Below are 26,886 nucleotides of genomic sequence, written 5' to 3'. Positions count from 1 at the left end.
CCCGGTATTGTATGGCTTCTGCATGGGAAATGCAAGAATACCCTTTTGGGTCCTGGTAGAATTGGGATTCTGATTTGAGGACCCACAACCGGGACTGAGCCACTTCCCTCTTGGGCTCTATCTCTTTGCACTAAGCTAATCAGCGATGTCCTGTCATGTCCTAGCTTTCTTACCTCATTAGAGCCAATCACAGGAGGCCCAGGAAAGCCGTTAGCTCAGGACTAAACACAAAGGGCCTCAAAGTTCACTTTGAGGGTTCACTTTGCCTTCAAATGATATTATATCCATCAAAGTAAATTTATGTTTAAAAAACATTGACTTGTAAATGTTAACATTTAAAATGTCACAGTTTTTATAGCCTTGTCTTGGCATTTTTTCATCTTATAATACACTGAGAGTTAAAAAAAAAATCACAGTGGCCTACATTCTCCCAGCCTTTGGAAGGCCTCCCACGTCCATGTCTCTCCTTTTTATTGGATGATGTTTTTATAGCGTTTGTGGGTTTGTTTGTTTTTTTAATAAACGTTTAGAAGTTAATAGAGATAGAATGTGAAGATGTGTTTGGCTCTGTGCTTTCTGGCCCAGCCAATAGATGTTTAGTGGTCATCGGTCCAATGACTAGACATGTTGAGTAAGCTGATTTGAAGACCCACACCCAGGACTGAGCTGTGGATATGTGGAGAGAAACCAGAATCACCAGAATGTGATTCTCTTATTGTGGCCCCCAGATCAGCAGCATTAGCAACTCCAGGAACTAGTTGAAAATGCAAATTATCAGGCCCCACCTGAATCTCAAAATCAAAATCCCAAAACTTTCAGTATGGTTTTTAGCCGTGGTGTTTTAATAAGCCCTCCAGGCTTGTCTGATAATGCTAAAGTTTGAGACCACTACTCTAATAAGAGTCATTCAATAGTTTAAGCCTTTTCTTCTCCTGGAGTAACAATTTCCATGAATGCGTGGTAAGTTTTAGGAGCTCTGACAGCTGGCACCTTAAAATGGGCAGGAAACAGGGCGTCTGGCTGGCTCAGTTGGTTAAGCGACTGCCTTGGGCTCAGGTCATGATCCTGGAGTCCTGGGATGGAGTCCCGCATCGGGCTCCCTGCTCAGCGGGGAATCTGCCTCTCCCTCTCTCCCTCTGACCCTCCCCCCTCTCATGCTCTCTCTCTCTCTCTCTCATTCTCTCTCTCAAATAAATAAATAAATAAAATCTTTAAAAAAAAAAATGGGCAGGAGACAGGAATCTGTCTCCTAGGCCAGCGCTTCTCAAACTTTAATATGCACACACATCCCCTCGAGGTCTTATTAAAATGAAGATTCTGATTTCAGTAAGATTATATTAGGGGCCTAGGAGTCTGCAATTCTAACAAGCTCCCAAGAGATGATGGTCTTAGGATCATACTTTGAGTAGCATGGTCTTAGTAGAAACAGGGTCCAGCTGAGGAGCATCTAAGATATGAGCAAGCAGGGAGCCAGAGTTCAGGAAGTGTAGGGAGAGGTCCAAGAAGCTTTAGGAGGCCTTGATCAATTCTTACATGGGTGTGATCACTTACTACTTAATGTTTGTGTCCAGGGATATCTACAGAGATGAAAAATTTAGGGAAACATCTGCTTAGCAACTAGGAAACCTGCGAGAGATTAAGGATGTAGGGTGAAGATCAAGAAGACCCCTCATTAAGAAGAGCTGACAGGGGAGGAGGATTCGTATTAATTTAATAAACATTTGTTAATCCCCTACGTTATGTCTAATACCAAATAACCCCAAGGAGCTTGTGATCTGCTAGAGAAGGAAGAGAAGCCAAACCAAACTATCAGTAACCCTTCAGCTGGAATTTGCTTATCAGCACCTTTATCTCTGGAAAACATAATTAGGAAGCAGTGACACCAATCGATAATGGAACCTCCAAACATCAACCCTACGTGAAGTACCTGTCCTAGCCTCTGAGCAGCCAGGCAGGGTCAGGGTGACTTACGGGATTGGGAAGAAAAGAAGGAAGACAGAGCCACTAAAACGAATCCCAGAGGCTGTTTACAGCTATAGATAAGTGATAAGAAGTCAAAAGGAAACAGCCAACACTGTTGCCTTTTAGGAATGGGTTCAGTCTGCCTTTCTTGATGACCTATTACCAGCCTACAGATTCGTGGTCTTCCCTCCATCCTGAATCGCATGGATCCTGGTACTTTTCAGCTTAGTGTTATGCCTCAGGTCACTTCTTCTAACAATGTGTGTAAATGCATTAGGAGATTTATGCAGAGGAATTTGAAAAGTGTTACTCAGAGAGGTTAAGATCCCATTGGTATTTGAAATGGTCTATGACAATTAAAAAAAAAAATAAAGTCACAAGTTTTGTTTTTTAATGAGTTTCAGATGAGGGAGGATAGGAGCAATTATTTTTAGCAATTATCTGTATGCTCCTTTAGAAGACTGATTTGATCATAATTCCCTTTCCAAGGTAAAATGACAGAACAAAGCCTATTTAGTGACTTTCTAGAAGTAAAAATTATCTGTAGTATTAATAAAGACTGGTATTCACAGAGCCTAAAATTAATTTTCCCAACATAACCACCAACTGTCCATTAATTCTTCATGTTGTTATTTATAGGCAGTAGGGGCTTCCAAGTAATTTCTCAAGGAGATGTCCAGTAGCAGCTCACTACTAGTGGGGCCAAAGTAAGTGACAGGATGGAAAAATCAGTTCTCAGCAGCTTTTACTCCCATAGTCCTCTCAAAGCAGGGCTAAGATTCTAACTGCATACTGGTTGGAATATGCAATAGGATTCTCAAAGAGAGCACATCCTATTCATACAACTAAATCTATATTGAAGGAATACCATCTTTTACTAGCTTTATTTGAATTTGCTGGTAAGTCACACATCCTAAAATTACTAGTCCTTGAAATACCATACTTGTAAACCAAATAGCAGGTATACATTTAAAAGAGGGGTGTGTGAGTGTGTGTATGTGTATTTGTGTGTGTGAGAGAGAAAAAGAGAAAATAGTCAGATTATACAGCTTCTAAACATATGATGGTCATCTTCTGTGCTCAGCATTCTCATGAAAACATAGATGCACAAGCTCTGTTTTCCATTCAAACTATTTTTCCTTTAAATTTTTTTATTGTTATGTTAATCACCATACATTACATCATTAGTTTTTGATGCAGTGTTCCATGATTCATTGTCTGTGCATAACACCCAGTGCTCCACGCAGAACGTGCCCTCTTTAATACCCATCACCAGGCTAACCCATCCCCCCACCTCCTCCCCTCTAGAACCCTCAGTGTGTTTTTCAGAGTCCATGGTCCCTCATGGTTTGTCTCCCCCGCCAATTTCCCCTCCTTCATTCTTCCCCTCCTGCTATCTTCTTCTTTTTTTTTTCTTAACATATATTGCATTATTTGTTTCAGAGGTACAGATCTGTTGAATCCATTCAAACTATTTTTGCAAAGGGTGTATGACAGTTGTTCTGACAAAACAGCTTCAAACATTTGCCAAAGAGAATAAATTACAGGAGAAATGGGTGGTAATTATTAGGAACTTATTTTTAGAATAAGAAACCTTCCTTAATAAAGGGCTATGTACTGCCCTCTGAAAGGAATAGAGAATTTTCCCCAAAGTCAAAAACATATTTTTAACAGTTCATGTAACCTCCTGTGGAGGTTAAACTGAAGTTTAACACGTGTTCCCAGAAAGCTAAATTCAAGCTGGGTTCAGTCCATGGATTACAAGGAGCACATAGAAAGCAAATTTGAGTTCTGTAAAGATAATAACTAACTCAAACTTTCAGTTCCTTCTATTTTTGAAGCAGAGGTTAAAGGACTTGAAGTATTCAGATCTTCCTGTAATACATGCGGATCCCATTTTTTGAGAAGACTGAATTGAAATAGTACTAGATAAAGAAAGAAAAAAAAATCGTAAATAGGCTAAGCATCTTCCAATAATGTATTCTGCAGCACTGTTAGAAGAAAAAAATGTGAAATTGGAAAAAATACTTTATTTTGGCTTCTATCTTTTGTGGCTCTGTTCTGCAAAGACATAAGAATTAAAGATGAGAATGCCTTGTGACCCTAATTATAGTAACTGCAATATTTGGTTTTAATTTTAAGACTATTTTCACAGAGTTGATATAAAGGAAAACTCAGGGTAAATTAATTTAAAAAGAACTGAGTACAAAGGAATGCAATATAAGAAGAACCTCAACTTCATCAATGAACTAGCAACCACAGAGATGAACACTCTGGCTTGCTCTTGTTTTCCCCTGATATTAATACAGAATTTGGATTCTGTGTTTATTTTCTACCCTGCATGGGTTATTTAAATATTAATTGTTAGCTTGGAAAAGTCCAAGTGAACAGAGGCAAAAAAGCAAAATTAATATCATTAAACAAAAATCTAACATTGCTCTCTTGTGTTCCAGTGTGCCTACCAGTGCTATCATTTTGTGGTCACAGGTTGCTTAAGATGCCCTTATAATGTTTGTTAAATTAAATTGAACGTACCTTTTTTATTTTACTTGTTCTTCTAAGCTGGCTATGCCTATATCTTACTAAAGAGTCATTAAAGGAAAAGGAAATGAAGATATATTGTTTCTTTCTGCATATATAACCTACACAGCCATGTTGGATGAAGGCTATGTTTAGTTGAACCTCAAATTGGTCATTTTCATTAACTGCTAAAAAAATGGATTTCTCTTGGTGTTTGGGTCATTCACCAAGCAATAATACCATCAGGAGTTACTGATCCCCTGGGGGGATAGCAGCTTAATTACACAGAAATTTTAAATTGAGAATAGTGGTATAAGTGCAGACGTAGAAACAGCCCTATCTTTCGGTGGTTTATTATTAGATTTAATACCTCAGATGGTCTTTTTTTGTTTGTGTAGATTTTAATTACTAAGTAGGTCTGGTAAAATATGAATTATTGCATTATCACAAGAGATAAAATTTGTACAGTTATGAGCATTGCAATCTGCAGGTGTAACAAACATAAAGCAAGATTAATAGTATCAAGCAATTAAACTGAAGCTATCTTTAAGGGGAAAAGAAAGCCTTAATGCTACCCTTAAGTGTAAGTTAAACTTGCGCTAAATATTTTTAACTGCAATAAAAGCATGTTAATTTTAGGAGTGACTTCTTTTAAGACCTCATTTCTTCGAGTAAGTTTTCCTTTCTAAGAATACAAAAGCTTACTGAAATAATTTCTGTTGGTAACTCATCCCATAAAGAACGGAATTTTTCCTTGGCTTTTAAGCTCAATGACGAAAGCCCAAAATAGCACAGGAAATTTTGTGTGTGGTGAATATATGTATGAACTAAATCCAGTAGGGATTAAAATGATTAAATTATTGATAAGGTCATTGTTGGTCCCAAAGCTTTCCATTAGTCATACAGTACTGCTTAAATATTTTGAGAATTTGGTTTTAATTTTCCTATAATCACATATAAAATACAGGAAACTGTGTTTTGCTTTAATTTTATATCCTTGCATGTATAACAGTCTTATATAAAAGGAACATGCCAAGTATCTAATAATAAATTTTTTTTCCTTATGTGTTTCTGTTTTTTTTTTTCCACTTCCTGAATTATTTTTATGTTGCCACTAACAAGATCACTGCCTGTACTTTCAATTTAGCTGCACCTTTGCCTCTCAGTAGCATGACAGGTGGCTTCACAGTGAGTTTATCAAGACCTTGGTAAACACATAGAGCACTTAGCAAAGTATACAGAGCTCTTTACAAAGAACTTTCTGGATCTTTCTCTGTCTCCATCTCTCTCTCTCTCTCTCTCTCTCTCTCTCACACACACACACACACACACACACACACACACACACACACAGAATTTGGTCCTTGCCCTGGAATTATTTAGCAGTGTACTTGGCAAGGTGAAACTTCAAAAATAAAGCAATGTGAAACATTTATAAAGCAGCACATCATAGATTACACATTAAATATAAAAGTACTGAAGACTTATGGTGTGTGTAGTTTTGATGATATGTTTTATTCAATGTAGATTACTAGATATTTGCAGTTCTCCCTCCTTGATAGTACTGCAGTGGAGATTGCTGCACATATGTATCTGTGGGGTCATTTTTTAAGCTAAGCTAACAAAACCCCAAGCAGCAGGAAAGTTGCATGAGTTTGAGCAGTAACTGGGTGTTTTGTTGTAGAAATAATAGGAAATACATAATTTCTTTATTTTTTTTAATTTTTTTTAAAGATTATTTATTTGAGAGAGAGAATGAGATAGAGAGAGAGCACGAGAGGGAAGAGGGTCAGAGGGAGAAGCAGACTCCCTGCTGAGCAGGGAGCCCGATGTGGGACTCGATCCCGGGACTCCAGGATCATGACCTGAGCCGAAGGCAGTTGCTTAACCAACTGAGCCACCCAGGCGCCTGGAAATACATAATTTCTTTAAAAGGAGGGGGCTATTTTTTTCTTTCTTCTCTTTTCTTTCTCCCTTCCTTCCTCCCTCCCTCCATCCCTCTCTCTTTCTTCCTTCTTCCCTCCCTCCCTCCTTTTTCTTTCTTTCTCTTTCTTTCTTTTTCTTTCTTTCCTTCCTTCCTTCCTTCCTCCCTCCTCCCCTCCCTCCCTTCTTTCTTTTCTTTTCTTTTTTCTTTTCTTTTCTTTTTCTCTTCTCTTTTCTTTTCTTTTCTTTCCTCTTGAAGCACCATCTGTGATGAAACCAAAGCTGTGATTGTCCATAAGGAAATCTGAGGACTTTGGGCTTTAAGTAAGGGGCAAAAAGATGGTATTGTATTCTCTGTGGTGAATATTAACCTTCATCAGTTTTTTTTCTTTGCTAAATGATGTCTATTTTAGCATGATAGATGTCAGCTTTTCTCAAAAGTCATTTTGCTTTCAATGAGAGGTAGCAGGAAAAACACACCGAAAATTCCCCCCCACACACCCACACACACATAAGAAGGCTAAGCAAAGGGGCGCCTGGGTGTCTCAGTTGTTAAACATCTGCCTTTGGCTCAGGTCATGATCCAGGGTCCTGGGATACAGCCCCGCATCGGGCTCTGCTCGGCAGGAAGCCTGCTTCTACCTCTCCCACTCCCCCTGCTTGTGTTCCCTCTCTCGCTCTCTCGCTCTCTCTCTCTCTCTGTCAAATAAATCAAATCTTTAAAAAAAAAAAAAAGAAGGCTAAGCAAAAGTAATGCCTTTCAGGAAACACCAGCCTTAGTTACATGAATGGGCTTATTCAAATTTACTTATTAAAATAACCTCCATGAATGAAAAGAGTGAGTTCAAGGCACAGTGCAATTTTATAGGTGTGATTCTTTTTTTTTTTTTTTAATTCTTTGAGTTGAGTATAGTTGACACACAATGCTACATTAGTTTCATGGTGATTCGACAAGTTTACACATTACGCTATGCTCACCTCAAGTGTGTAGCTACCACTATATAGGTGTAATTCTTGAATTTTGTATTGATATCCAGATTCGAACCAAGAAGGATCAGTTAAATGTCAGAATTTTCTATTTTGAAACTGCTAAAATTTGCCTATTAAACCAAGATAATTCTTTCTTTCTTTATTTATTTGAGGGAGGGAGGGAGAGAGAGAGAGAGAGAACAAGCTGGGGGAGGGGCAGAGGCAGAGGGAAAAGCAGGCTTCCCGCTGAGCAGGGAGCCCCATGCAGGACTCCATCCCAGGATAACCCCCCCCACCCCCGGGATCATGACCTGAGCCTGAGGCAGACACTCAACCAACTGAGCCACCCAGGCGCCCGAACCAAGATAATTCTTAATTATTTTATTTTTCAGCTTTATTGAAGTATAATTGACAAATAAAATTGTAAGATATTTAAAGTGTACATTGTAATGATTTGATATATGTGTACATTGTGAAAGGATTCCTCCCATTTTGTTAATTAGCACATCCATCACCTCACACATTTTATTCATTCATTCATTCATTTATGGTGAGAATATTTTAGTTCTCTTGGCAAATTTTAATTATGCAGTATAGTGTTACCAACTACGGTCAACATGTTACACTTTAGATCCTCATCATTTTTTTTCGCTGAAGAATTTTTCTTCCCTTTTGTATCAGTTGAATAACTATAAATGACCACATTCTCTTTTAGTCATTTAATCAGATATAATTATCAGTTTAAAGATCCTTTAAACAGATGCATAAAATGGTTTAATCCAGGTACTTTTTGATTTGCCCATTCTCTGGTTCCCCTGGTACTCCTTGCAAGACCAGTTAATTCTTTGTCATTAAAAATATCCTATGTAATTTAGAGATATTTTTGTACTTCTTTTGTACTTCTTTAAATAGTAAATATTGGCATTTGTAATTTGAAAGAATTAAAAGTGTGTAGAGAAAGAATACTTCTCCCTAAGCCACATAAATGCAGGCAATATTAGACCAAAAAAATATTTTGTTTTAGTCACTCTCATATTAGCAGTGGAGTAAGAATTGCAAGATAAATAAAAATTGTAAATGATACTCTAACATTTTAAAAAGATAAATGTTACTTAGGCATTAAATTTCTTTTTCCATCATAATTTAAGATGTAATTAAAAATACAATTTAATTAATCTGTTGATTAATTTGATAATATGAATGAAAGAACTTTAGTATTTGATTATATAATATATGGTTCCTAATAACTGTGATACATTTGTGTGATTCTACACTATATTGTCACAGCTTTGATTTCTCCTTAAATATGATACTCCCTGAAGAAAGTAATTGAATTCTGAGGTGTGGGGGGGAATAAGTGCTCACTTTAACCCCACAGATGGTTATATTTGGTTTCTAATTTTGCAAAGGGGTCATCTCTTTTAACTAATTTTTAAAGAATTCCCTCTCTTCTGTACTACTTGGTGTACTAGAAATTTTGGAATTTTTGATTCTTTGTTATATGCCAGAACCACATAGAATTCTAGCTGAAATTCCTGTAGAAAGGTTTGTGTAAGGAAATTGTAGCCATGTTATATAGAATTAGAAATAAATGGATTTAAAATGGATATCAAAGTGATTTATTTTAATTTTCTTATAAGAATTATGAGTAGCTTGATGTTTGTTGAAAGTTTGAAGTATACCTGTTTATGACATATAATTATATACAGACCTTGTTTAGTATTCTTATAAGTTTGCCTATATGTGCTTATAGCATAGGTACCCAATTTTCCTGGCCATAGAAGTGACTCTGTTTTTAAAAAGAGCCCTCAAAAGATAACCTCACTAATAAAGTATATCTATTCTAAAGTTAAAAATAAAGTATTATTGTTTGTTTCATTTGAAATAACTGTCTACCCTTGACTATATCTATCTATCTATCTACTGTTTTTTCCCACATTTCATTTTAAAATGAATATTTTAAAATAAGAGTGAAATGTGAGAATGCAGTTTTCTTCTTGGTTATAGTTAATTTGTTGTACAGTTATTTGCAAAAGTCCAGTTAACAACAACAACGACAAAATCAGTAGTGATCATAAAATTTTGGAAAATTTTATTTTTTAATTCCTAACCTTATCTGTGAGGCAACTGTCAGACCACTGTGCATTCATTTTCTTCTTTGCCTTTTGAGATTTGGGATTTGTGTTAAATATGAAAGATTTCTACCCTTTTCAAATATCATGCTAGTGCTTTAGACTTATAGGAATAAACTTGAATGATTGTGGCCCAGTTATAAAATTACAAAATTCATTTGAAAGCTTAAAACTTGGATTTTACCGTATTATATATTTGATATATAATATTGACTCAGTGTGATCAGTTAAAAATTGCAGTTTTTTTCACAAGTGTAGGAGAAAATGATTCCTTTTTATATTACTTTCAGAAGTACTCATTTCTGAATTTTGGTTTCGACCCTTTGCAGACGGTGGGTCCGGCTGCTGTTTGGACGAGAGTTCCCCCTGCAGGACCTTCTGGTGGTCTGGGACGCCTTGTTTGCAGACGGTCTCAGCCTGGGGTTAGTGGATTACGTCTTCACAGCCATGTTGCTCTACATCCGAGATGCTTGTAAGTGTCACGACCTTGCCTATGTCCAAGTAGGTGGTCCTGAGTTTTTTAATGTTTTATCTTTTAAATATACTTACTCTCTTACTCTGAATTACTGTGCCTACATTTTCATGGTAGGTAATATATTGAAGTTTCAAAGGAGCATGCTAAATATCTTTTTTGTTAGTTAACTATGTACATATTGGGAGATGTGGGTGATTTTATCCTGAGAGAATTGGAGTATTCTTCAGAGCCATTTTTCTAAAGACCTTACTCCTGCTGTAATCTCCTCATTACACCCATTTGTGAACCGCTCAACTAAAAAGCCTGTATTTCAGATATGTTTAGAGCTCCACCTTCTGACAGGTAGGGAGTATTCAAAGATATTTATCAGGAGATTGGAGCTATTTTTATAGTATCAACAACTTGCCAATAAAAAATAAATATTACATTTAAAGATATTTTAACTTCTTCTCAGTTATATTTTGGCCAAATGTATTTCTCAGTAGATTGCCAAATGGTAGACACATTCCTATCTCATGAGATCTACCTTAGGATGCTTGCCATCGCTGGAAAGCCAGTGCCTGTCTGTTTGGGGTAGTCTGATAATCTTCGGCTTGAAGAAAATATCAGAGCATGTTTTAAATTTTGAAAGACCTCAAATTGTTTTCCTTCTCAGAAAAATAATCACTGTTCACAAAACAAGATTTGTAAGCCAAAATATAATTAGGAAGATTGCACAAAGTGATGATTAAATAGGAAATTAAAAAAAGAGAACTCTCAGGAGTAGGAGTTTGTCAGAAGAACATAAACTGTTTGGAGTCATTCATAATCTTGACTGTTACACTGCTGTGTGCTTCTCTTTATTTGTTCACTGAATACCAGTGGCGCCAGATGCTCTTGTTGTGCCTCTGGGGACACTAATAATATTCTTTAAAATTTTAGATTATACTGTTTTAATTCCCCCAAAATTACTTGAATGAGTAAGTGACAGGAGCACCACATTTTATCCAAAAGTTGTGGGTTTTTTCTGTGCCTTGAAGGTCAAAGAGTTTGGGTTTTGACAGACTAAGTGAAAAGTTCCTTCTTTCTAAGTCAGAGCTAATCATATAAGAACATGGAAATCATAAGAGCTAACATCTGGAAAGTAGAGAAAGATGTTTGGGTAGATTTGATGGATACTAGATTTTAGAATATTTGGATACTAATCTCTCATTTTAAAGTAGTATGAATTTTTTAATACAAATAATAAAAAGCAAAAGGAATGAGTAGCCTCTTTTATTAAAAAAATGGTTTAGGATAATCTTTTCACAGAATTTTCCAATTCAAACAACTGTTGAAATGTATTTTGATTTTCTGTAGTCTTAAACAATTAGGTATTTGCTCTTTTCTTAATTTTGGTGTATCCCAACTATATATTTTTTAAAAAATTTAATCCTGTCTCTTATGCTAAGATCTACTTTTTAAAATTAATTTCATAAAACAGGCAAATTGTTGGCTGCTAAAGCCCTTACACATTTTCAGTCCGTCTATTGATGTTATAAAACATATGGGCACATGTGGAAAAATGCAGGGATAATGAAGTTGTATATTCATTTCAGTATTTAGACCAGTTTATTTTCATTTGCTTGGATGAATCCAGAACAGTGGATGAGGTCTCCTAAAAGTAGGATGACCATTAAATATTTAAGGTCCATTGCCCCTATGCTCAAGAAGTTTTTCAACTAGTAGGAAAGAGTGACATAATTAATTTTAAACTAACATATCCAGTGCTGTGGTTGAGATAATATGAAAGGTAATATGGATAGGTAATATGAAAGTTTAAAGGAGGGGCACTGAGGGGCGCCTGGGTGGCTCAGTCAGTTAAGCGTCTGCCTTCAGCTCAGGTCAAGATCTCAGGGTCCCGGGATCGAGCCCCACGTTGGGCTCCCTGCTCAGCGGGGAGCCTGCTTCTCTCTCTCCCTCTGCCTCTTCCCCTGCTTGTGCTCTCTCTCTCTGTCTGTCAAATAAATAAATAAAATCTTTAAAAAAAATAAAGGAGAGGCACTGAACTCCCCTCTGGGCCAGCTGTAAGTGACTAGAGAAAATGGTATAGATGTTGGCAAATTAAATAAGGGAATCTGCAGTTCAGGCAGAAAGAACAGCATGAACAGAGGCTTGGAAGTAAGAAACAGTTTTAATGGGGGATTGTGTGTGTGTGTGTGTGTGTGTGTGTGTGTGTGTGTGTGTGTGTCTACAAGGCATTTGGTATTAGATTGCAAAGGGAGACTGATAGGTTATGAGACCAAAGAAAGTGAACAGGGATAGGATCATGATGAAAGTCTTTATCCTATAGATAACAGGAAGCTCCTGAAGGATTCAAAGCAAAAGTACAGTCAGTGTTAGATCACTCTGGTGGCACTGTGGCAAAAAGACTTAAAGGATGCAAGAGTAGAGCAAGAAAATCAGAAAAAAGGTTATGACAGTAGTCCAGGGGGAAAATTGCAGATTAAAGAAATCTTCAAAACTAAAGTCAGTATGTCTTGGTGACTAAATACCATGGGTGAGAGAGGTCTAAAACAATCCCCAGCTTGGAGAGTTGAGTGACTGGGTAATATGTGTAACTTGGGTAGGAAATACAAGGATTTGCAGGTTTTAGGAATGGAAATGATTATGTTTTGGCCCTACTGAATTTGAGATCTGTGGGAAATCATAACCTGAAGATTTGGAAAATAAAGCTCAATGTCAGAATCAAGGCTACAGATTCAGTTTTGCAAATGGTTAATAGGTATGTGTTAGTTAAAACCATAATAGTGGATGTGACCTCCTAAGAATAGAGTGACCGTATATCCTGATTTGTTTGGGACAGTCTTGGTTTACACCTGCTAGTCAAGAGTAGTAATTATTAATCCTGCCCTCTTTCACTCTCAAAGGTGTCCCATCAGGATGATAAGAATTACATGGTCAGCCTACCTAAGGTGGGTGCTTATAGAAAGAGAAGATGGGCTAAGGTGGAACTCTGCATTTAACTTCAATGTTTAAGGCACCAGAGAAGGAAGGGCTTGTGTTGTAACCTCACAAAACTGTGTTGTCTGAGCCAAGGGAGGTCATGAGGGTTGGGAATACTGAGGTATAAAAAGGTAAGGCCGGAAATGTCCATTCAGACTTGACCCTGTGGAGGGACACTCATCAGATACCTTTGCCAGAATGGTTCAATGGAGTGGTAAAGCAGAGACTGGATTATGATAGGTTGAGGAGTGACTGGATGGTTAAGTATAATAGCTTTCCCTACAGTTTTGTTGTTGTTCCCGTTTTCTTCTGTTTGTGTTACAGTTTCAACTAAAAAGTCAATTAAATAAAAAGGAAAGAATGTGGAGATAGCACATGTAGAGTAATCTTTAAAGAAAGTCAGCAGAGCAGAGAAGAAGGATGTAACTAGGGATCAGTGCAGGGGCAAGGAAGGTCGGATGGCTGTCTTTAGAATGAGACCAGGGTTCACTGGAGGCAGGGGAGAACCGATTGAGGGTTTACTTCTCAATCAGTCTTAAATTGGTCCCTCAAGGATCAATACTAGTTTTCCCCCTGCTCCACTGATGAGATCTATGAAAAGATAAATTACCCTGTTTACTTGAAGTTTTTACTTGTTTATTGTTGTTCACACCCGCTCCCCTACCCCCCAGCAAGAGACCGGATTTTGTCCGTCTTGGTTTCCCTACCATATCCCAGCATCCAGAACAGGGCCCAGTACATAGTAATCTTGACAAACATTTTTTGAGTGAAATAATTAAAGAAACAAGGGCTTAGAGGCAATGGAACGAGGTCAGGAGTCCTGTGGAAGACTGGCTGGGGAGCCGGAATAAAAGCTGGTGCTGATCCAGGAAGAAGGTACTAGGCAGGTTTCAGAATTAGTCTAGTTTATGGATGGAGAAGATGGGAAGTGGGGAAATCCCATGTCTGATACAGGAGGAAGCGAGGTTGTCTGCTGTGAGTGAGGCCTGATAGGGTTTTAGGGGTTTGAGGGGAATATGTAGAAAGTGTGGGAGAGATGGTTAACCATGGACTAGGACAAGCTGGTCTGGCTGTTGAAGATCCTATCCTACAAACAGTGGGCAATAGCACCAGGCCTTAAGGTTATGATTTTCTGAGCCATGCTCAGCAGTCCAGGCAAGATACCAAGGAGGCAGACCATGATCTAGGCTCCAAGCGAGGCCCACGTCCAAATCATTAGGCAGAACTGAAGGGAAGCAGAAGGTTGGAGGGGGTTGAGTACAATTTAAGAGGATGGTTTGGGATGTGTGGGGAGGGAAGCATGGCCAGGAAAAGACTATGGGGAACTCAGAGTATAAGGGGATTTGAGGTAGGGTATGAGACTGAAAAGCATCCGAGCACAAGAGGACATGGAGCAGTTCTGGGTATGGCCAGGACAGTCGAAGTCAGTTAGGGGAAAGTAAGTCAGGGAGGAGATCAAGAGATCGTAAGGGAGCTGGGATTTTTGTTTGGTCGTTTATGGACACTCCATCAAGAATCACGGTAATAAGATGGGACGCCCACCTCAGTGCTGGAGGTTGCAGGGGCACCAGTAACTCCGGGCAGCCTGGGCCCAGGTGGAGAGATGGAGAGGGAGGGTAGTAGCAGGAGGAGGACACAGAAGAGACCGGGGGTGCATGGCAGGGCAGTACTAGCAAGTGAGCTTACGTTTCGGGCCACGGTCAAAGACAGGAGGAAGGTGGACAATTTGCCAGCCTCGTTGTTCCAAATGGAACTTCTTATTACATCTCAGTGGCTTCTGAATCATGATGCCCTGCCTGGGCCATCCAGAGTGGTGATGTTTAGTTATACTTAGTAGTTTCAAGCCCATTTATTCAAAAAATCCTAACTGAATACCACTGTATGAGGCTCTGGGCATTACATGTATTCTCCTGGAGCCGTAGGTGATATATTTGTAGCTCAAAGAACGGTGCACTTGAGGAAACTAAAAGAGCCTTCCTCCAGTGACAGCATCCTCCTAGGGGTTCGCCATAGGGCTTCAAAGGGCCTGTGATCATCCTGATATTGTGCTAAATATTGTGTACATGTGCATTTCCCTGGGCCAAGGGTACATAATTTATAGCCTCTTCTCAAAGGGATATATAACCTGAAAAATGGCTAGCTGCATCTAGTCTAAAATTCTGATTTACAGGTCTGAAGATGTGCCGAAATCCTAACCCCTAGTACCTCAGACTCTGGACTTTTTTGGAAATAGTTTGTTGCAGATATAATTAGTCCAGATGAATCACAGTGGAGTAGAGCAGGCCCCTAATGCAATATGACTAGTGTCCTTATATAAAGAAGCAAATTTGGACACAGACGTGCACAGAGGGAAGCTGCTGTGAAGACACACAGGAAGAATAATGCCATATGAAGACAGAGGTACAGATTGGAATGATGCATCTACAAGCCAAGGAACACCAAGGATTTTTAGCTGTCACCACAAGCTAGGAGAAAGCATAGAACAGATTCTCCCTCAGAGCCTACGAAGGAACAAGCCCTGTCAACACTAGTAGCTAGAAGAGACAAGGAAGGGTCCTTCCCTGCAGGTCTGAGAGGGAGCATGGCCCTGTCAGCACCTTGATTTCCGACTTCTATCCTCCTGAACGGTTCAAAAGTAAATTCTCTGGTTTTAAACTCCAGTTTTTAGGCACTTTGTTCCAGCAGTTCTAGCAAACTAACACAGTGCCCTTGGCAGTGAAGTAATTTAAAACAATCACAGTCAGTCTGTGGAGCTGGATCCTAGTGCCCCTCCTTTGTTCTTGTTCTGCCCCTTTCACTACTGTTGGCATCTCATACTTAATTTTTTAACAAAAGTACTCTTATAATTTTCTTTATATACCTTGAACAAAGCTTTCATTCACTTCAAAAGTAATCCAGTTAGTCAGGCAAGTATAGTATTCAACCACTTAATAGATTTCTTATAAACATCTTCTTTATGAGGCTTCAGAGATTGAGCCCAGCCTCCATGTTTGGAAGTTAGGAAGCCAGATCAAGGCCAGAGGGCTAGTGACAGGTGGGCTGCTTCTCACATTGTCTTTTCTGTTCCTCAAGCCCTACCTTGATTTTATTAAGTAAAAAGTAAAATTTCACATTGGGAAAAATAATATGAACATTATCTATACACATTTTAAAATTTAACCGTTGAAATGATGGTCAGATGCCTATTCTTTGAATGAAACTTTGCTTTACTAAAATTACATAGTCTCCATTTTGAAATAGAATTATTCCCAAACATTTTAATCAAACCATAACATGTTTATTTTCTTATGTGTTATAAGAGGTGTTTTTTGGATTCTTTGCTGGATTATATGGATGAAGCTTATATACACTAATAAAGGTTAGGAGATAAGGAAATCTAATCATGAACCATTACTCCTGCAATAGTTTATTAATAGCCATACTCTCATCACACTGTTGTTTTTACTGCCTTACTCTGTACTGTACTAAAGTCACTCATGTGGTTCTCTCCTTCCCCTCGCTCTCCTTACCTAAACTGTGCTTCTGTTTTCAGGCCTGGGGCAAGGCAGCTTTTTCCCAAACCTTCCCCAATTATTCTAGCCCACACTGATTTCTCACTTTTGTATTCCTAGACGATTTTAATCAATACAATGCAGTGTAGCATTTAATTATACTCTGTCTTATGCTGTTCCTTATTGTATGTTAGTCCCACCTTCAAAAATAGGTTGTGAGCTCTTCAGGACCAGAACCACATGTGTTAAAATTCTTCCCTAACCCTCAAGGCATCTGAAGCTCTTCATGCGCTCAGTATCTGGGGTGATCTCAGATGGAAGGGTACCCCAGAGACCTGCGCTGGGGAGGTGGCACGGGTATGTGTGCAGTAACTGCTGAGAAGACAGGTGCCAAGAAGCTCGTAGAGTAAGAACTCAGATGTTTTTAAAATACACTTTTTTTTTTTTTAAAGATTTTATTTATTTATTTGAGAGAGAGAGAATGGGAGCACGAGAGGGAAGAGAGTCAGAGGGAGAAACAAGACTCCCTGCCGAGGAGGGAGCCCGATGTGGGACTCGATCCCGGGACTCCAGGATCATGACCTGAGCTGAAGGCAGTCGCTTAACCAACTGAGCCACCCAGGCGCGCTAAAATACACTTTTTGATATGGCTTTTGTGAAGAAACCATTGTCTACCTTTTAGCATCAAATTTTTCACATCTGGTTTTCTATCTATTTAAATCTTTTTTTGACGAGTACCAAAGAAAAACGTTTCCCCTGATTTGCAATATACCATACTTTTTGTCTTGTACATTGTATTAATAACTAAAACACTATAGTCAACTTCATTTAACAGTAGATTTTCCTAACTAGAAAGTGTCTCTTACTGATTTCTTCCCCTTCAGTTTTCCCTCCCTTCCCCAATGAGGGAGACAAATCATGAGAGACTCTGGACTCCAGGAACCAAACTGAGGGTTTCGGGGCCAGGGGGTGGGGGTTGTTAAGGAGGGCACATGTGGTAATGAGCACTGGGTGTTATACGCAACTAATGAATCGTTGAACACTACATCAAAAACTAATGGTGTACTTACTGTATGTTGGCTAACTGAACATAATAAAAAAAATTCAAAAAAAAAGGAAGTATCTCTTAAATGTTTATGGTCTCTTATAATATACTTTCTCTCTGAACACTTGGTAAATAGAAAAACTTTTCTTCTTGGCCCTTCTACCCACTTCCTGCCTTGTGTTTTCAACCAACATGAACATGTCACAGCTCTGTCATTTTCCTGGGTTTTCTCTAGGAGTGTCTTTAGCCATCTCTTGGCCTGGCCCGGTGTGGCAATTGTGTCTTCTTCATAGTTTACAAACATTGTTCCTTTTCATTTCGCTTTAGATCTCTGCTTAACTTCTCAGCCATTACCTGTCTCTCTGTCGGTGTTTCCATCTGTCCTACCCCAGAATTTCTGTTTCTCTATTTTCTCATTAAGAGCATGATCAACATTATACTGATGTCAAAATGCAGTTTATTTCAACTACAAATTGAATTTATTTGTCTTTTCTGGAAAAGCTTTCCCCAACCTCAGGGACTAAGAAGCAAAGGCTCTCTTAAATCACATAGTAGTGTGTCACAGAGTTTTTATCAAAACACAAATTGGTGGTCTTATTTTTTTTTAAAGATTTCATTTATTTGACAGAGAGAGAGACAGTGAGAGAGGGAACACAAGCAGGGGGAGAGGGAGAGGGAGAAGCAGGCTTCCTGCCGAGCAGGGAGCCCAGCGCGGGGCTGGATCCCAGGACCCTGGGATCATGACCTGAGCTGAAAGCAGACGCTTAACGACTGAGCCACCCAGGCGCCCAAGGTGGTTTTATTTTTAAAGGAGTGTTTAAACACTTCCTGAGTGCCAGCTCTCTTCCTCCTCGGACATTAAATTCTGCCAGTCATTTTATGACCATCTCAGATATGGATATCAATATAATGATATTGATTTGAATTACAAATACCATTTATATTACTTTATATTTTGTTTAAAAATCTTTTAAAATTTCACTAACATAAGCTGATACACCACAGCAGCACTTTTTTTTTTTTAAAGATTTTATTTATTTATTTGACAGAGAGAGACACAGTGAGAGAGGGAACGCAAGCAGGGGGAATGGGAGAGGGAGAAGCAGGCTTCCCGCGGAGCAGGAAGCCCAATGCGGGCCTCGATCCCAGGACTCTGGGATCATGACCTGAGCCGAAGGCAGACGCCCAACAACTGAGCCACCCAGGCGCCCCAGCACATTTTTTTTTACAATTAGATTTTTTTTTAGAAAACAGACCTTACTTTTTAAAGAAGTTTTAGGTTTGCAGCAAAATTGAGTTGAAAGTACAGAATTCCCAGATACCCCCCCCACATACACACAGCCTACCCCACTATCAACACCCCTCACTACAGTAGTACATTTGTTACAATTGAGCTTACAATGACACATCATTACCACTTAAAGTCCCTAGTTTACAACAAATTTGTACCTTCTATAGATTTGGACAAATGTATAGTGACATCTATCCCTCATTATAGTATATTATCTGCATAGTTTCCCTGCTGTAAAAATCTTCTGTACTCTGCCTGTTCATCCCCGTAACCCATGACAACCACTGATCTTTTTATTGTCTTCATAGTTTTACCTTTTCCAGAATACAATATAGTTGGAATCATACAGTAGGTAGCCTTTTTAGATTAGCTTCTTTCACTTAGTAATATACATTTAAGTGTCCTCCATGTCTTCTCATAGCTTGATAGCGCATTTCTGTTTAGCTCTGAATAATATTCCATTGTCTGGATATACCACAGTTTATCTACTCACCTACTAAAGGACATCTTGGTTTCTTCCAACTTTTGGCAACTATGAATAAGGCCACTGCAAATATCAGTGTGCAAGTTTTTGTGTGGACGTAAGTTTTTATTTCATTTGCATAAATACCAAGGAGCATGATTGCTGGATAATATGGTAAATTTCAGGAGCTCAGCTGAGCTGGGCAGGAGAAAGAGCTGAGCTGTTAGGTGTTAGAGTAGCCAACTAAAGCAACAAGTCAAAAATGGAAGAGTTAAGCCTTTAATTACTTACTGTTGTCATATGAGCAAGAGCCAAAAACTGGAGAAATTGTCAGCTCCCTCTGTTCCATTTCACCCATGGAAGGCACACTGGTTGAGGGTCAGGTAGATAGCATATATGTGGGGCATCTCACTGTTAAAGGAGCCCTGAACAAAAGACTCTGATAGTTTAAGGACCCTGAGGTGGCAGTAGTTTAGGGGGCATGTGTGGGGGATTGAGGTGGAAAGGTTAGGAGTGGAAAAGAAATGGGTACTAAGTCAAATGAGGAAAAGTGTCTTCAGGAGTTCTTTTTCCTACCCCAATAAGGAGGTCCTGCACTTGAAAAGGACCTACACCTGAGAGCTCAGAGAAAGAAATTTAGGAATGAAGGCACCATGGCTAGGAATATAAATATGTGAAAGGTCATGCCAGCTAAGTTGGCTGAGACCTTAACTGCAGCTCCTTTCAGAGACTAGAGTTCACTGGCTGTGCACCATGTCTGATGTGGGCTGGACAGTTTTCTCCTGTGAGACTTGTCAGGTAGAGCTTTTTGTATTAGGGTTCTCCAGAGAAAAAAGAACCAATAGAATATAAATGCAGATATATATGAGGAGATTTGTTATAGGAATTGCCTTGCACGGTCATGGAGGCCTGGAAGTCTTACAGTCAGTCATCTGCAAGCTGCAGAACCAGGATAGCCAGTGCTATAATCCAGTCTGAGTCTGAAGGACTGAGAACCAAGGGTCCTATCGTACAAGTCTCAGAGTCCAAAGGCTCAAGGACCAGGAGATCTGATGTCCAAGAGCAGGAGAAAAATGCCCTTCTTCTGGCTCAAGAAGAGAGAGAGGATTCACCTTGATCCTTCACCTTTTTCTTCCATCAGGACCCCAATGGATTGGATGATGCCTACTCTTACCGAGGGCAGATCTCGTCACTCAGTCCACTGAATCAAATGCTAATCTCTTCAGACACGTACAGACACACCCAGAACGAAAGTTTTACCAACTATCTGGGCATCCTATAGGCCAGTCAAATTGACGCATAAAATTAACTATCATATCTTTGTAATTGCCTATGATCAGGCCTCAAAAATCACAACATGGTTGCTACACTGTCCTCTAAAATGGCTGTACCACTTTTCATTAGCACCAGCAGTGAATGAAAGTTCGTATTGCTCCACATTTGGTAGTGACATTGTTTTGTATTTTGACCATTCTAATATGTGTCACATTGTCTTTTTAATGTCGGGGTTTTTTGGGGACCTGGGTGGCTCAGTCATTAAGCGTCTGCCTTCGGCTCAGGTCGTGATCGCAGGGTCCTGGGATCGAGCCCTGCATCGGGCTCCCTGCTCCGTGGGAAGCCTGCTTCTCCCTCTCCCACTCCCCCTGCTTGTGTTCCCTCTCGCTGTCTCTCTCTCTGTCAAATAAATAAATAAAATCTTTAAAAAAAAGGGGGGGGTTGCCTGAAAATTATTTTGATTTACCCAGCTACCAGAATAGAGATATGAAAGGGTAATTATCCTCCTAGTGAATTTTGTTCCTTGTTCAAAATTAAGAGTCCATACTCATTCTGGCCTTTTATAAAGAGGAGGAAGTAGTCTTCTCTTCTAATAACATAATCTTGCCTTTCCATGTTCTTACTCCCATCCCACATTTTTCCATTGCCCTAGAAGGCAGTACAACAGATGATTCAGGAACTCTAGGATACCTTTTTTGGGCAAAAGCTACCAAAATTACACGCATCACTGGAATCTTACCCAGAAATACTCAAGATTCCATGTCCATCTGTTGCTGTCAAACCATACTGTGAATAGTCCTGCAGGTTGACTATAGAGTCATTCTCTGTGATGATTAGAGAAAAGGAGATGGTGGGCTTCCTGACTACTGACTTCTCCAGTTTTCTCACCCAGGTTCCTCCCATCTCTCCTTCTTCCTCAGCTTTCCCCACTCAGTTGCCTCCTCACCTAGATTCTTCTTCCCCATCAGTTCACCTGCCCATATGCTGAGTAGAAATGTCATTAAAGAAGTGATTAAGGATATCAGATATGAAATGTTATATTGAGCTCCTGCATTTACCCCTGTTGCTCCTGAAACCCCATTAAACTAGCATAAACACACAGGACACAGAAAATTAGAAAGGAGATTACAGAGATTTTGGAAGTAGGAAAGCAGATCAATGAATGATAACTGACTTAGCAGATCCAAGAAAGTTAAATACAAAATTGATAATGGGGAAAGCCAAGAAATAACCCATGAAATTCCTAAAAGTATAGAAATTGGCAGTGCGAGGTATTGCATGGAAATTGGTAGGGGGAGGGAGAAAGTTAAGAGTAAAAAATAAGAACTGGTTGAAAGTCTATTTAAGAAGCTGTTATATACTCAGGTCTCCAGCCAGTATGTTGAGGATTTATCCTTGAGGTGGTAAAATGGAAGATCTCTGGACTAGGGACTCGGGGAGTTTCAGTGAACATGGAGCCCACCAGTGTTCTTTTACCATCTCTAGTGTTCTCAGAACACTAGAACCAGACTGCCTCTCTCTAGAAGAAATTAGGGAGATTCTTCTCTGGGGGAATCCAGTGAGCCCAAGAGAAAAGGCCTAAAAAATCTAGGCCCAGGGATCACCCAAGAATGACCCATGTAAACCTGAGAGTTAACAGACCCACCCATCGATGCACAGAAAGTTCTTCAAATTACCTTTGTACTGGCCCACTCTTAGACATGAGCAGATAGCCAAAATCACCAGACATTTGAGGAAAGCATCAAAATAAAAGCAGAGATCTAAACAAGCAACTAGGAAAAAAAAAAACAACAACTGTGAGTACATAAAGAATACACAGGGAGGAGGAAACATCTCAGAGAGCTAGAAAAACATAAGTCAAAGGAAAAAGTGTTAGGGGCGCCTGAGGGACTCATTCAGTTGAGGGTCTGCCTTCGGCTCAGGTCATGATCTCAAGGTCCTGGGATCCAGCCCCGCATCTGGGCTCCCCACTCAGCAGGGAGTCTGCTTCTCCTGCCCCTCCCCCCTGCTTGTGCAAGCTCACGCCTCTTTCACTCTCTCTCTCTCAAATAAATGAAATCTTAAAAAAGGAAAAAATGTAATTGAAAATTAAAATATGAAAATAAGATGGTTGGAATATAAAATTGAGAAAGTATCCCAAGTAGCAGCACATAAAACAGAGTTGGAAAATAAAGAAAATTAAAGGACCAGGCCAGGAGATCCAACATCTAGATAATGAGATTTCTTTTAATAGAAAGAGAGTAGAAAGAAATAACAAACACAGAATAAACAAAAAACAGAAGGGAGAAAATCATCAGTGAAGCGATTAAAGAGAAATTTCCAATTGAACAGAAAAACATGCGTTTCTAAATTGAAAGGGTCCATTATATATGAAAATGAATGCAAATTAAGGTGCATTACTTATGAATTTAGATGGGGGCGGGGAGAAGAGAAACAGGTCATATAGAAGAATGGGAATTAGAATGGTTTGAGACTTTTTAACTGGAAGCCAAAATATTCTGGAACAGTGCTCCCAATTTTCTGAGGGAAATGTACTTCCAGCCTGGAATTCTGTACCTAGCCTAAATATTAATTGTCACAGTAAATCTTTCAAACAGAGAGGTTTTCAAAAAATTCATCTCCTCTGCATAAAGCTTTTAGAGGATGTGCTCCACCAAAACAAGGGTGTAAAGCAAGAAAGAAGAAGCTAGGTACTCTAGGAAATAAAGATACAACACCTACAAGAGGTAAAGGGCAACCCTGGATGAGGAAACAGGCCAGAAAGCTCATGAGAAATTGAGAAATTTCCTCAAAAAAAATGAAAGAAAGAGAGGGAGGGAGGAAAAGAAATGGATAAAACTACCTAAAGAATTTTTTTGAAGTTTTGAAAATTGATGTATACAACTGGGAGAGTATTTAAGGTTAAACTCGTGTTAAATATATACATGATGCGGCAAATGAAAAACGTGAGTTATAAACCCCAGGCAAGAAAGGAGGCTGTGGAAAAAGGAGGAGTAGTAGCTCAGCTGTGAGATAACATTTGCCTCGTTATAAAAATGAAAACTCTAAAAGTTGACTTAACCAGAATTACGGTGTAATATCATCAGGGGAGGGAGACCAGGAGTGCATGTGTGGATGTGGAGGTTGGCGGAGGGTTGGCTTTCAGTGCTCCGTTAAAGCGTTGTCTTCTTGAATGTGAAGTCAGTAGACAATATTTAAAGTCAGAGTTAATAACATTGGCATGGTTTTTCCCACAATATGGAAGGTAATTTTTTTTTTTTTTTAATCAGCTAACAGAAAGCAAGTGCCCCTGGGGATTGGGAAATAGGGGGTGGGAGACAGCAAGTGCTATTTTCGTTACCAGCATTCTAGGATGATTGGAATTTTGAAACTGTGTACATGTAAAGCTTTCATAAAAATCAGAACTATGTTTAAAACTTCCACAGAGAAATAACTAAAAGTCGCTGTATTCTTTAGCCTTATTATGTAAATTCATTAACATTTTTATTGATAATTTCTTATTGTCTTCTTTTGCTTTTCTGTTTCTCTCTCATATGCACCCATTCCTCAAATTTAATTGCATATAAAGACCTATCCATTTTTTCCAGCATTTTCTGCCCACTGTACCCCCCTGCCCCTTGCTTACTTCAAGTATTCTTATTCTCCCCTCTGTAGTATTACCAGAAACTTTAGCTGGCCCCCCTGCATCCTGTCTCTCTTCCTCTCTTCCACTGGTCACCTTGTGCTGGCATTAATCTTCCTTAAAACCAAATCTGATCACATTACTTACGATCTTTCAGCAGAGGTAGCAAATACAGAGTGAAATCTAAACTCCATCCCCTATGGATAAACAGGCCCCCCACGGGCTTTCATGTCTCCATTTCTCCTCAGCACTCCGGCCACAGGGGCCACTCAGCCTCCTACCTCCGTTTACTTCCACTTGTTGCCTGGCACTCACTGACCTTGCAGCTTCCACTCGAGCAGTTGTCACAGCCCTTTGTATGCGCCACTGTTAGAGCTCTGTCCTGTGTTGCAATTAGTCTGATGCTGTTCTTCCACTGCAATATGAAGAGAAAGCTAAGATTGTCTTTTTTCTTGTCATATCAGTATATGGAACAAAATAGGTATTTAATACATGCTAGCTAGCTGAGTGAATACAAGAAAGAGATATTGTCAACACTTCTTAAATATCTTCTGTACCTCAGCCCTTTCTACTGACAGATCTGTATTTCTGAGCAAGGAATGAAAAATCACTAAGCAATGAAATAAAACAGATATATTCATCAATCAATTGCTCGACAGATCTGTATCCAGAATGACAAACAAATAATTAAAAACCTAGCCTATGGTTTCCCTTCATTTGGTTAAAAATAACCAAACTGGTTAAAACTTGATTAAAAAATGAAAGGCAAAAACTATGAATCAGACTTACTATTTCTTTCCTAAATTTTAATACATGCTAAATTTTTTAGATTTCATTTCTGTAACATTTTATAATGTGGAGAGAGAACTTGGGCCCTGATTCTAGGCATATTCCTACAGTTATTGCATTAATGGTAATAACTTGCATTAAAACGCTTAAAGGTTTTTGCACTGTATCATTTCATTAGTTCCCTTAATGGGTAACAAGGCAGAGATGATGACAAAATGTAAGCCTGTACAGATAACTGATTTGCTTCACACTTAATCCTAGTCCCATCGGCACTCTGGAGCTAACGTGTGGTCATGCTGACTTCACTAGTACAGTATCCTTTGTCCTGTGTTCACACCCTACCGACTAGCAGTCCTCCACTTGGATGCTTGCTTGCTTACTACCTTTCCACTGACAACACTATATGTTTAAAAGTATAAATTTTTGAGAAGATCTCTTATGTTGTTTGATCTGATTAAAATAAATTCTGTTTAAAGTGTATTAAGCTTGAAAAGCATTAAAAAGAGCACTTTTTAAAGGTTTTTTCTAGGGGCGCCTGGCTGGCTCGGTCAGTAGAGCATGCGACTCATGATCTCAGGGTTGTGAGTTCGAGCCCATTGTTAGGTGTAGAGATTACTTAAAATCTTAAAAAAAATTTTTTTTAAGTTTTTTTCTAGGAAAAAAGAGTGAGCTCCTCAGAATTTGAGATTGTTCTCTTTCCAAAAACCTAATTGAAAATTCTCATATTTCTGCATAAAATCTACCAGAGATATAAGGACCATCTCATTGTTTATGGAAGAGTGTGTCCATCTTAGGTCTTGAGAGTGGATGTTGCTGTGATCGATGGTGCTCAGAGAGGCAGTTGTCATAGTGCCAACCAGGGAGGGAAACCCGGAAGGACAACATCTTAGGAGAATCTCTTAGGAGAATCTTAAACACTAGACAAAAATCACTTTGTATGGAGAAGGCCATTAATCAGTTTTATACTTGGCTTTCTCCAAGACTGAGAAGAATATGTTTTGTTGTTTTTATTTATGATTACTCCCTACCCCAACCTGGTTTTCTGATCCATTTGAAATCTAATTTTGCATGTTGCCATTTTGTAACTGGGGAAGTTAAAATAGTAAGGGTTCTTAAATAGTTGAGGACAATGAATGCAATAAGTATTTCTTTTTTCCATCATGTATTAGATCCTCAACAAGTATTTTTCCAGAACACATAGCATTTATTGAATGTCTTCTGCGTGCCAGGTACCTTGCAAGATACTTACTTACCTACACATCAGCTTTGTCTTCAGTGGAGAGGTACAATAAATTATGTTAAAGCCTTAAGGTTTTCTTCTCTGTTGTTGTTAGCTAATTATTTTTATTTTATATTGATGATTATTTGTTTTATATGCCACTTAATAGCTAACTACAAGAATTTATGCCTATTTCTAAATATTTACTTTACCTGGCCTTATATATGGAGGGCTGTTCTCAGTGTATTTTAGGAGCTTCTCTGTGTCTCACACGTAGTTGGCATTCAGAAGCCATCTGCACTTTGTCTGAACTTGGCTTCTGTACACAGACACTCCTGTCATTACATTTTCTGCTGGAAATACAGGAAAGCACAAGATACAGTGGTGATGAGTGAGGCTTTCAGCTACACAGACCTGGGTTCAGCCCTCTCTGCCTTTTGGGAGCCCAGTGGCCTCGGATGTGTTGTTCATCCTCTCCGCAATACCATCTCCTTGTCTAAAATGTGTAGTTGATGATAATACTTTCCTTAGTGGGGATTAGGAGGATTTACAGAGTGTATAATATATAGCAAGTTGCTAGGCACGTTATAGATGCTTAATAAGTGATAGCTATTACTGTTCTGAATTTTAGAGAAATTAAAGGAAGTCTACATTTAGTTTTGTGTTCTTTGGTTAGTTGTTTCCCGTCCATTTTGTTACCTTGGGAAAGTAAGTATATCTAAATATAAAATTAAACAATTTGAATG

At 38.9% G+C, this 26,886-nt stretch overlaps 1 protein-coding gene across 5 annotated transcripts in view; it reads left to right on the top strand.

Annotated features, from left to right (window-relative positions):
• The window catches only part of TBC1D5 (TBC1 domain family member 5), a 581,354-nt gene that overhangs the window by 425,457 nt on the left and 129,011 nt on the right, over positions 1-26,886 (top strand). For all 5 annotated transcript variants that reach the window (XM_025882739.2, XM_025882764.2, XM_025882715.2 and 2 more), the window contains one exon: positions 9,836-9,978. In XM_025882739.2, coding sequence (XP_025738524.1) covers positions 9,836-9,978 — 143 coding nt within the window. The remainder of the gene's footprint in view (positions 1-9,835; positions 9,979-26,886) is intronic.

This window comes from Callorhinus ursinus, unplaced genomic scaffold (assembly GCF_003265705.2).
Source record: "Callorhinus ursinus isolate GAN/ISIS: 27379988/994484 unplaced genomic scaffold, GSC_fseal_2.0 scaffold1, whole genome shotgun sequence".
Taxonomy (NCBI): Eukaryota; Metazoa; Chordata; class Mammalia; order Carnivora; family Otariidae; genus Callorhinus; species Callorhinus ursinus.
The sequence above is the reverse complement of the archived record's forward strand: the minus strand, read 5'-3'. Positions and strand labels throughout refer to the sequence as shown.